The sequence below is a fragment of the Hemicordylus capensis genome, chromosome 2 (assembly GCF_027244095.1).
Source record: "Hemicordylus capensis ecotype Gifberg chromosome 2, rHemCap1.1.pri, whole genome shotgun sequence".
NCBI classification, from domain to species: Eukaryota; Metazoa; Chordata; class Lepidosauria; order Squamata; family Cordylidae; genus Hemicordylus; species Hemicordylus capensis.
The window spans coordinates 294,135,646-294,148,242 of NC_069658.1; the positions used below are offsets into that span (position 1 = coordinate 294,135,646).

At 41.5% G+C, this 12,597-nt stretch overlaps 1 protein-coding gene across 4 annotated transcripts in view; it reads right to left on the reverse strand.

Annotated features, from left to right (window-relative positions):
• Positions 1-12,597, reverse strand: part of SRGAP3 (SLIT-ROBO Rho GTPase activating protein 3) — a 289,377-nt gene that overhangs the window by 49,835 nt on the left and 226,945 nt on the right. For all 4 annotated transcript variants that reach the window (XM_053303031.1, XM_053303032.1, XM_053303033.1 and 1 more), the window contains exons 8-10: positions 12,355-12,456; positions 10,770-10,967; positions 6,108-6,192 (exon numbers count right to left, since the gene is read on the reverse strand). In XM_053303031.1, the coding sequence (XP_053159006.1) occupies positions 6,108-6,192; positions 10,770-10,967; positions 12,355-12,456 (385 nt within the window). The remainder of the gene's footprint in view (positions 1-6,107; positions 6,193-10,769; positions 10,968-12,354; positions 12,457-12,597) is intronic.

Sequence of the window (12,597 nt, forward strand, 5' to 3'; positions counted from 1 at the left end):
CCCTTGTGCCCTTCCCACAGTAGTATTATATGCAGGAAGGATCATCTGCAGTTATATTGTAAGATTTGGAACTGCTGAAGCCAAAGTATCTTCCAAGAAGCGATAGAAGATCTCTCCAGCTGGGCAGTCCTTTAATGATCAACTGGGGATAAATAAACTGGAGGACGAGAACAGTTTAGCTGCATCTCTGACTTAAGTTTTTGATTAGTACTATCTTAAGCGTTCTTATAGAAATGTTATCTGCCCTGAGCCTTCAGGGATGAAGTTCATTAAGATATTCAATAAATTATTAAAGATCCAGGCAGCCGGCATAAATCAAGTAGCTCCACTGTCCATGAAGGTTAGTCAATCCGCAGTAGATGAAGATCTGTCCCTCAACACCCCTTATTTCAAGTAGTCAAAAGAAAAGAGGGAATGCAGAGGACTCCTGATAAGGACTCCAGCCCTTGGGGAGACAGCAAGAGATTATCCCTTCACCTCATGGAGGATTGCTAATAGCATGTGAATATATGAAGTATTTAGCAGCTCAGCTTTTTCCTGTGAGATAACTGTCTATCTGATTGTAACCAAGCAGACTCAATTCTTGCAGTCAATATCCTTGCTCCTTTCATGTATTTAAAGCACTTGGATTTGACAGAAGTGGCAGGTGCACCACAAATACAATCTATTCATTTTTAAAAGGGGCTGTCACCCCAATGATAAATGTGTAAATATATTCCTCATGTTCTGGGAGGGTGGGGCGGTTTGGCCTGTCAAAGCCCCAAATAGCTTTTTAAAAGCCATATGTTCTCGCTCTCCCCCGCCCCACCTGCCCCTTACAATACATAATACAATATATAGGCAGGGAATAGTTTTGGTTGCAGTTCATTTTTGGCAATGCACATGTACCAAAAACATACAGCTTTGCAGTTCTCCTTTGTGTATTGCTACTTGCATGGCATGTTATCAAGAGATCCTTCTAGATAAAACTTCCTAAAGGACAGCATATGCAGACAGCATCTCTAGCCAAGTATTGTCCCTCTGAATAGCAGCAACTCTCCAAGGATTCGGGCAGAGATCTTTTCCAACTGTACCAGACAAGATGCTTTTCAATGGAGATCATAGGAACTGGATATGGGATTTTATTTATTTATTTATTTTATGTATTTATATGCTGCCCTTCCAAAAATGGCTCAGGGCAGTTTACAACAAAATAAAATTAAAATCAATTAACAATTAAAATTCAAACTAAATCAATTAAACAATTAAAATCATTTAAACATTAAAATCATTTAAAACCAACATTAAAATTTAAAACCATAGATCTAATTAAAAGCCTGGGTGAATAAATGTGTCTTTAGTGCCTTTTTAAAAGTTGCCAGAGATAGGGAGGCTCTTATTTCAACAGGGAGCACATTCCAAAGACCAGGGACAGCAATGGAGGAGGCCCATTCTCAAGAAGCCGCCAAACAAGTTGGCGGCAGCCACATGCGAACCTCTCTAGATGATCTTAACAGCTGGTGGGGCTCATGGTGAAGAAGACATTCTCTTAAATATCCAGGGCCTAAGCTGTTTAGGGTTTGATAGGTAATCACCAGCACCTTGTATTTTGCCTGGAAACATATCAGCAGCCAGTGTAGTTCTTTCAACATGCAAATATATGCATTACCTCTGATCTGTGATCCCCCTTCAAAAATTCCTTCAAGAATTTTCCTTGAGGAGAAGCAATTGACTTTTTGCCCTGAAGAAAAGGTTATTCAAAATGCACTGGACTTTTTATTTCTTTTTTTAGTAAGACTAAGTATTCCAGTTCAGGATGAGCTTGAGATGAGCTTCTCTATTTCTGTTAGTCATTTTCTAGTATTATGTTGCTCTTTCCCATTTTTATGCTTAAACTGGAGTAAAGAACTTTATAAAATATTGGGAACAATTCTCAGAACAAAGATAATTGGGCAATGAAATATTTCCAGGTGAAGTTGTAGATAGGGATCCACTTCATTTTCTACTAGAACCCAGGAGGTCCATCATCCAAAGCCAGGTGCATAAGGGTGGCTTGAAATGGCAATCACACACTTAAAGTAAAGCATCAGCGTGTCTTTGAGCATGCTCAGACGAGAAATGCTCAGACGAGAAATTTGAGCTAGTTCAGACCATAACTTTAAAACTAGACTTGTGGTTTTATATTGTTTTAAGGTTTTAATTTCAGTTTTCATTTGTTTTATGTTGCTGTAAACCACCTAGAGAGACAGAAGTTTGGAGCGAGGTATAACTATAACAAATATGTAAATAAAATAAGTAAATATGTCCAACACATCCACCCACCACATGATCAGGAGCAAGTGCATATACACATTTCCCTCCCACCTTGAGTGCCATCCCTGTTGCTGCGTAGTCACATGGAAGTAAATTGGACATTCCACCCTCATGTGATTAAATAGTGGCAGGGGATACAAGCTCACTTTCATCTGACTGCAAGATGGGCAGGAGTACGAGCTGTATCATCCTAACCAGCCCTCTGTTTCAGGACCAGAACTGAGCTCACAGTCCTTTTGCACACAAATCCACAATTTCCCCTCCTCAACTTTTCTTCATTTCAGCAGCCTAATTTAAAGTTTTTTGTTGCTTCTAACATTAAACAATTGGGAGGCAGAAACTCTTGCCTATCTATTGCACATCACCTTGTGATCGAGCAGTGGATCCTAAACTACTTTCTGCCTGCCGTTGGGGTTACAGTGGCAGAAATATTCAGACGATTGTCTTTTCAAATGGCTACTAAATTTTTAATCTTGCAGGTCAAGTAGTAAGTGGTTATGAGAAGCATTTCCAGAGACAAGACAAAATTGCCAGGGATTAAATGATATAAAAATATTGCAATCTGCAATTAGCTAATGAAACATACCATGGGTGGCTGAAGCACATGAGATTCAGGGGGAAAGTCAAGCCACTTGAAATAGGCATGCTGTGTTGGTGAACTGGTAAAGGAAGCAATGGCTTGGGAAACTATCCCAAAGAAACTGCACTAAACCATAGCAAGCAAATCAACCCAGGGTCAAATAAAGGAATGTTATTTAAAAAGAGAGGGAGATGGTCTAAAAAAGCAGGTAGTGTGCCTTAAGAGAGGAATATAGTGCTAAGCCCAGGGAGAAAATGATCAGGAGCCTGAGCACTGTACAGAAAAGGAATGAGGTTGTCTCACATTTAAATAGAGAGAGAGGCAGTCAGAGATGGAACTGGTCAGGATGGAGAGTCAATAAAAACTAATCTAGCATCCTGCTTAGGGTAGCCAATTGACCACTGTACTAGCAATGCAGTTCCCAATAAACAGAAATTTAAAGAGACATACAATAAGTAACAGTGCCTGGAGACTTAGTTGGCATTTCTTACACTGTACTTTGCACACTTCCTACAGCCACATTTTTACTGGTCAGAAAACTGGACTAATAAAATGGCCAATCTCATCACACACTAATTGATAGTGTTGTCTTAGCACTGTCATAATCTGAGGGGCTGGTTCTCTCCATTAAGGTATCTGAACTATGGGAAGAATACAGCTGGGTCAACTTCAACTAACCACTAGCCTGCCTCTTCTCATACATCACAACCCTGAATTTGGAAACAACTGCTCTCAGATCTGCTTGGAAGCATGCTACGATTGATTATGCCTAATGAAATCCAATGTTAATATAAAGTACAGGCCTAGCTGTGTGAGGGGAAGTTAAGAGAGGTTGCCATTGTTCTGTTAGAGGGCCAGCGTGGTGTAGTGGTTAGAGTGTTGGACTAGGACCAGGGAGACCCAAGTCAAATCTCCATTCAGCCATGAAACTAGCTGGGTGACTCTGGGCCAGTCACTTCTCTCTCAGCCTAACCTATTTCACAGGGTTGTTGTGAAAGAGAAACTCAAGTATGTAGTACACACTCTGGGCTCCTTGGAGGAAGAGCAGGGTATAAATGTAATAGTAGTAGTAGTAGTAGTAGTAGTAGTAGTAGTAGTAGAAACAATAATAATAATAATAATAATAACATTGCAGCTGTATACTTATGGAGAATTACCACCTCTATGAAAGAGTGAAATTTCTGAAAGAGAACGCAAATTATGAACAAGTTCTTCGTCCTTCATTTGAGTCTTTGTTTCACAGCCTTTAAGCTGAACTGCATTTCAAACAGCTGACTCTAATGATGAGTCAGGTCTTAAAATTATATGAACTTGGAGAGGCAAATATCTATGGGATTAAAGCCAACAAAAACTAATTAAACTATGTTAATATCTGTATTGCATGGCCTGTGGTATTAAGAGCAGATCAAATGCAGCTGATTCTAAACTTTAAGTGCATTCTCTCTCTCCGCTTATAGCAGCAAAACATAGCAATAAATCACCAGAAACTTCTGCAAACTGGGCATCTGTATGAGAATGAGAAGTAGCCCCTTGTCCCCAAGCACAGCTGGGGGGGTGGGGGGGAGAATCTCATAGGGCCCTGTGTAGCTGAATTCAATTTATATTCAGGACAGCACATAAATCATGTATTTAACCTTGCATATCTACTAATATTAAAACTACGACTCTTCCTGGGGTATTTTAAAAGTAGGAGGCAAGTATGTTCTGGAGTTATGGGTAACTATAGCATGTTTGGGATGATTAGGATGATGGGGACATAGAAAAACTGCCACTTGACTCTTTGGCTGTTTCAGAAGTGGATCCTATGAAGGGAAGGGAAGAAGAGAGGCAATATTTTCCCAATACATTTAGCTGGTATTAGTTAGGCTTAGATTTGATTTAGCCTTTGATTAAGTTGAAAGTTCATTTCCTGGGGATTAAAAAAAACCATGCTCAGGCCAGATCCCAATAACCCTAATCTCAAAACAACAATTTCAATAAAAATGGGCTAGAAAGAACAACTATGGCCTAAAGAAGCTTAAATCTATGGTGCATTAAAAGTTCTCTGGAAGAGGTGATATCATGGACAGTGGCAAGAAAAACTACCTTTCACACAGGAAACCTTGCCAATCTATGGCTCTCCTAAAAACCCAGGCCTTACTTAGCCCTTGCCTGTGGGGATGATTTGAGGCAGGGTAACCCTCACAAGTGAGGCATGACTCTGCGGACACTATTATTAGCCATCTTTTTGTAAACCTCCTTGAGATCTAATAATTGGTGGTAGTTACCGGTAGTTGTTCTAAAACAAATAAATAAAACTGGAGCTGACCGTCTGCCTTAGCTGCCCTCTGAGCACATGAGAAGCAGGTTGCAGTAGCTGATATGCCCCACAGCCTTCTGAGGGCAAAGCAAGAGCTCTGTCCTTGCAAAGTACTTGTTCACTAGCTGCACATGAGGCCTAGCATGCATCCCAGTGTGGGTTGAGGGGGATAGCAATGTGACTGCTGCTTCCCTCCCCTCCCTGCAGAAGCCCTTTTCTCTGCCAGGACTATGTCCTTGAGTGCTGTGCATCCCTCAGGAACATAGTTCTGGCAGAGAAAAGGGCTTCTGCAGGGATGGAAGCGGCAATCATTTCCCTATCCCCCTCAGCCCACGCTGGGCTGCATGAGAAGCTTCATGCACAGGTAGTCCTTAAGGATGGAGCTCTTGCTCTGCCCTTATAAGGCTGTGCTGCATGTTAGCCACTGACTTCAACATCATTTCAAACCAATGTTCTCATGAACCAGTATATTATTTTTGTCACTGCTGTTACTCTTGGCTTTGTGGTTAAAAAAAAAAAGTACTTTAATCTTCTTAAGAAAGTCATCCAGTGCAAACCCTAATTCTCTTTGCAAGAATCCTTTATTTACCCAATGAAACCATTGCTTTTAAACAAGACTATAGTACTATGTCACAAAAGACCCCACTGGGCTTGGTGTTTTCATTTTGCTTTTCACTAAACAAACTCCTTTTTGATAGGCAAAGTGGAATTCTTCCCTAATGCTGGGATGCCTTATGCCTCAAGGAACAGAAGCAGTGTAGCTGGGCTTCAAATGCCACTCTCGGGCAAAATTAAAGAGGAAAAGAACAAAGATTTTCTGTCTCTCTTCTTAACAGAAGCAGGTATTGACAAATAAGCCAGTAACAGGTGAGATATACTTTTAAACCCTGTTGTGAAAAGAGATGCCAAAGTTTCATTTACACATGTTCGACTTACCTTCTCCTAGAGTTTGCTTCAGTAAGTCATGTTTAGCCTGCAGCTTAGTAATAAGGTTACTGCCATTCAAATACTCTTTAAATTTCTGAGGGGAAAAACAACACAACATGCACATAAACATAAACAAGGTGGGCAAAAATTCTTGCTAACACATTTTCTGAGGCATACACATTTTTCTCCCATAGTACTGCTGGAACGTCTATGCTGAATAACAGACGTGTTATAAATCCTAACGAGCTAGACTTCAGTTACACATAGTTCATACACACATAGCACTGGACCAAAAGATGTCATTTCCATTTGGGCTTTTACTTTTTTACAAATCAGGTATCGGGCCCCACTGATCTCTTATTAGACCGGAAACCGTTGTGTGGAGCCATGTGCTTGAGGTCAGGGCCTGAGATCACAAGGAGCCCAAAGACAACAGCTGAAAGAAAGCTCTCCTTTGTTGGGCTGCTGGGAATGGCCTCAATAAGCAAAGAAACTTTTCTATAGAAAAGGCTTCTACTTTTGTCCAAACAGTGATAAGGCAAATTCCCAGTGCATGAGGTCTGCTGGCTCAGCTGATCAGAAGCTTCTGTTGTGCTCGTAGAATTATTTGGGGAATAACTTATTTCCACATTGCCTCACAACCAAAAATAGCGCCTAGAGGCAGGTAATTCCACAGATGCTAGGAGCTTAGGATGAAGATAGACGAAAAACAGAAAGATTCGAGCAGGTACACAAACGTACCTCAAAAATATTGGAATACAGGTCTAGGAAGCCCTCTGAATGAATATTTGTTGTTGTGCCTGTATACTAGGAGAGAGTGAACTGTGTATCAGCAAATCCCTAATACAAATCTCTCTTATGCCACTAGGCATCCTGCGGGAAGCCTTTCTCTCTCAAGCCTCCCATCTGCAATATATGATGATGATAATAATAATAATAATAATAATAATAATAATAATAATAATAATAATAATAATGAGGCTCTACCTTACAAGGTGGTTGTAAAATAGGAAAAGAAGTTTCCAGTGGAATGCAAGGGGATTCTATGTATGTATGTCATAAGACATGCTGGATAAGAACTATTGCATTCTTGAGTCATAGTCTGCCTGTCAAGACCATGATACGACAAGCTGTAGGATCCTAAGATGTCTGACCTGGAAGTGAGACTCCTTAGATCAATGCTATAAAAGTTATGTTGCTTTTATACTGCCTAGTTTTGCACAGAGATTGAGTCTGCCCTTCAGCATCCATTTTTGTAATGTATAAGATTTCCCCCAAGAATCTCCTCTGAAAGGTATTCCTCCAGATGAGGCATAAAGGGGTCCAGCCTTCGGTGGCAGCTTTTGGTGGGACTAAGAACTGGGGCCAAACATATTATTTTGGATTCCTAAAAGGAAGATTTCTGCTGACTACACTATTATTGTTGCCTAATTTGGTTGGGCCTGGTACAGGTATGTGTCTTGGGTTGTCCAGAGATGGGGAGGCGGAGGATGACTCTGGGGCAGCTATTCCAGTGGTCGCAGGGAATTGACTGAGATATGGCACTGGTAGGTCAGCGGGCCATTACAGGGGAAGGGAACTCTACAGAAATTTAATGCTGTTTCCCCTTCCACAGGCCTACCACATCTTTGACCTTGGAGAACTGAGCTAATTAGCCACAGAACCTCATCTTATTACTTTGTAATGCCAGGTTAATTCAAAATAAATCTAAGATCATCCCTGACTTGATTATGGATGAAAGAGCCAACCTAGTATGCATTACGGAGACCTGGTCAGGAGAGACTAGTGGTCTGGTTTGGTCCCAGTGGGATACAGTGGAGCAGGTGAGAGGATGGGGGTGGGGAGGTGGGATGGCTATGGTCTATAAGAATACCATCTCCCTTACCAGGATCCCTGTCAGGGAATTGCTATATTGAGTGTGTTGTACCTAAGTCTGGGGACCAAGGACAGACTCTGACTTAAGTTGGTGTACCGATCACCCCGCTGCCCAACAAAGTCCCTAACTGAGATGGATCTGGTTCTGGAGTTGGCTTTGGAGTTGCTCAGGTTGTTGGAACTGGGGGACCTCAATGTTCATTTCAGGACTGGGTTGTCAGGACAAACTTAGGAGTTCATAGTAGACATGATAACTATGGGCCTATCCTGGCTGGTCTACGGACCAACACATGATGCAGGTCACTTGCTTGATTTGGCATCTGTTAGCCTGGTCCATCTGAAAAGGTTATTGGATCCAATAGGATTCCAAGAAGCCTTGGAAGCGTTTAGAGTTAGCATTGCTAGTGATTTTGTTGATGCTCTGGTGTAACATGGAATAATAAACTCACTAGAGCAACAGACACAATCACTCTTAAGTGTCCCCTCTGACCTGCTTCAAAATCAGCCTCATGGTATTAGGATGAACTACAGGAGCTGAAGCAGGGAGGGAGAGGACTAGTGGAGGAAGACTCAGCAAAAATCCGACAAATCACAACAGAGAGCACATTTGAACATCTATGCTCTGGCAGTGCAGATGGCAAAGGAGTGGTTCTTTTCTGCCCGCATTGCTTCAGCAAATTTATGTCCAGAGGAGTTGTCTAGGGATGGGAGGGGGCTTGTAGGCTTCCCCTCCCCCTTGAAGTTGAACGTGGAAACATCAGTCACTTGCTGTGACGTCTTCAATGACTTTTTCGCAGACAATCTTTTATTCGGGCCAACCTGGATTCCACAGTTACTACAGAGTCTACTGTAGAGGTGTCCAGCAACTCCTCTTATAGGATTAGATTGTATCACTTTCAGTTTGTGACTCCAGAGAATGTAGACAAACTGTTTCACTCTACGTCCTACAACCTGCTCTTTTGACCCCTGCCTGACTTGGTTTATGTCATCTGGTAATCATATTATCAGAGAGGGTCTGATAAATATCATAAATGCTTCTCTGGGGGAGGATACCTCCTCATCTTAAGGAGACTATTATTGGACCTGCATTGGATCCTTCAGAGTTAGCAAATTACAGACTCATTTCCAATCTTTCCATGGTTGGGCAAGGTAACTGGTAGGCTCTCAGCACCAGGCAGTTTTGGATGATGCAGAGAATCTATACCCATTCCAAACTGGCTTTTGAGTGGGCTATGGGATTGAGACTGCTTTGGTCAGCCTGATGGATGATCTCCAATTGGTTAATGACAGAGGTATTGTGATTCTCTTGATCCTTTAGGAGGCTTTCAATACCATCAACCATGGTATCCTTCTGGGTTGCCTGAGGGAGGTGGGATTGGGTGGCACTGTTTTACAGTGGTTCCATTTCTACCTTTCTGGTAGATTCCAGATGGTGTTGCTTGGAGACTGCTGCTCTGCAAAACAAGAACTAAAGCATGGAGTTTCACAAGGCTTCATACTGTCTCCAATGCTCTTTAACATCTACATGAAACCACTGGAAGAGATCATCAGGAGATTTGGTGCAAGGCATTATCAATATGCTGATGACACCCAGAGCTATTTATCCATATCGATCTCATCAGGAAATGGCATAACTTCCCTAAATGCCTGCTTGGAGGTGCTAATGGGCTGGATGAGCAGGAACAAACTAAAGTTGAATCCAAATAAGATGGAGGTACTGACCATGGCGGGTCAGGACTCAAGAGATGGTCTAGATCTGGCTGTTGTGATCAGGTATGTAGCTTGGGATTGCTCCTAGATCCAAAACTCGGTCTGGTTTCTCAGGTTAAGGCAGTGGCCAGGAGCATTTTTTATTAGCTTCAGCTGATATGTCAGTTACGCCCATTTCTGGAAGTAAATGACCTTAGAACAGTGGTGCATATGCTGGTAACCTCTAGACTCAACTACTGTAATGTATTCTACATGGGGCTGCCTTTGTATGTAGTCCAGGAACTACAACTGGTACAGAATACGGCAGCCAGAATGGACTCTGGAACAACTCGAAGGGACTGTTTAACCTCGATTCTGAAAGAACTGCACTGTCTGCTGATAAGTTTCTGAGTGAACTACAAAGGGGTGGTTATTATCTATAAGGCCCTTAAGCTTGGGTCCAGGGTTCTTAAGAGAGTACCTTCTTCATCATGAGCGCAGCCACCTATTAAGATAATCTGCGGAGGAGCAGTTACAGGTTGCCATTGATTAATTTAGTGGTGACTCAAGACTGGGCCTTCTCTGTGGCTGCCCCTTGGCTTTGAAATATGCTCCCTGTCAAAATAAGAGCATCTCCATCTCTGATTGTTTTTAGGAAGACCCGCAAGACACACCTGTTTTCTCAGGCTTTTAATTGAAATTAATTTTTAATTGTTTTTAATCCTATGAAATTATTTTAACTTTTTAATCTGTGAAAATGTTTTTACTCTGTTTTATATTTGTTGTTTTAAATTGTGTATACCACCTACAGATACATATATCATGAGGTATATAAATAATCTACATACACATACCCAAGCCACTCCCACTGCTCAGGTACACGGTATACCTCACACCTTTCTCAGAGTGACTAACTAGTATTTTTAAAAATTCCTATGAACTCCTTAAGATGCTGGAACGCTGGCAGACTATCATGAAATATATTATATATCATTTTTGTCTTTACATCTTAAAACTGAGGGAGGAAACTTCTGCTCTGCAGGATCCAGCCTCCTAATTTAGTACTTTTTATTAGATTGTGCTCAACAGACAGAATATTATCCTCACAGTAAAATAGAACATTTCAGTTTCCTGTTGGTTGGCTCTCCTCTTGGCAATGTTTATTTTACTCATGTAAGTCTCTGAAGCTGCTGATTTGACTGACTCAGTGGAGCGACTATGCTGGAAGGCATCCGAGACGTCAAAATCTTCCACAGTCAGCATGTCTTGCAATGTCTGCATAGTAGCATCCAGCGTTTTTCGCACCTGCAGAAATTGTAGGCACAAAAGATAGTGAAACAGAGTGAGAGGTATACAGTTTGCTCATATTATTGCATGACATTTTATATTAGCTTGCACCAGAAGCAGTGATGGAAGCACCTTCATGTGCTTCCTATTATGGAAGCTTAGAGTTACTTTTGGGAAATGGTCTTTTGTTTTTGCATAATGGTACTTCCATGCTGTACCATAGTGGTTAGAGTATTGGACTAGGACCGGGAAGACCCGAGTTCAAATCCCCATTCACCCATGAAACTCAATGGGTGACTCTAGGCCAGTCACTTAACTCTCAGCCTAACCTACCTCACAGGGTTGTTGTGAGGATAAAAATAAGCATGTACTTTCCTCCTCGGAGGAAGATATAAATCTCCTCGGGATATAAATCTTTTTTTAAAAAAAAGTCTGTTAGGAGTGACAGCAGTTGGCATGGGGATTGACACCCTGATTCAGAGATCCCATCACCCACAAAACCCATTTCAATACCACTTCACTCCCACATACATACACTCAGCCCTGATACCACACCACCACTTCTGGTTTATCACTGATGGCAATCAGCTGCACTAGTGGTGAATATTCGCTCTCTCAGTTCTACTAGCAACATGGCATTTGCGTTGCCCATGTATCTCAGTAGTTACATCCACCAGCTAAGAAATGCTGTGGTGTTCAGTCACATAAACTCCAACAGCAAGAGCAAACACTGGTGATACAGCTCCAGAATCAATGTCTCCAAAATGGGCAGGTACAAGAGTCCTCATGTAGATTTGCCAGACAGTACCATGTGATCAGAGTGTATTAGTCAAGCAAATTATCGAAATTACTATGTAAACTTATTGTTCAGATAGTACTCTTAAGATCTGCTTTGTTTTGCCCACTGGTATTCTACCCAGGGTAAGATCAGGAGCAGAGCCTCAGTCTTGTGTTGTTTCCTCCCCCGATATAGATATATAAAACTATGAACAGGGAGATCCCATATCTATTTGAATACATACTCTCCTTGACTCTCCAACACAGCACCCATCTGAACAGGTTATGAGATTTGCAATGTTTATTTCTGTCACAGCTCTGCTTTAGATCAGTTTAGTAAAATTGTGCCACAGTTATATAAATATACACGCCTATATGAATATATAAAGGGGAGGGGGCAAAATCACACACACAGAGTCTGTGAAACAGGCAGAGATATAGGATTGTCACCCAAATAAATCTGTTCAACATTCTCCACGAATCACAATCCCTTGGGCTGAAATATAGATTGGTCCAATACATATTATCTGAAAATATTAATTTAGACATATCCTTGTATTAAATCATTAGAAGAACTGTGTGGATAAAGCTTGTTTACTTAAAGATCAGAGACCATTAGAGCTCTTACCTCTTCATTCTCTATTTTGAGCGTAGCAAGTCTAGACTGCAGTTGATGATATCGCATGAGCAACTCTGTCTGAACTGGCTGCTGGGCACTCACCTGACATACCTGAAGCAACACATTGGAGAGAAGGAACTGGATCATCATTCATTGGGAATATTTTAATCATGCCACAGGACTTCTTCCCCTTCAACTCTCACTGAATCCTCAAACCCTCCTGACATTTTAGGGCCTAAGCAAGGCATTCAA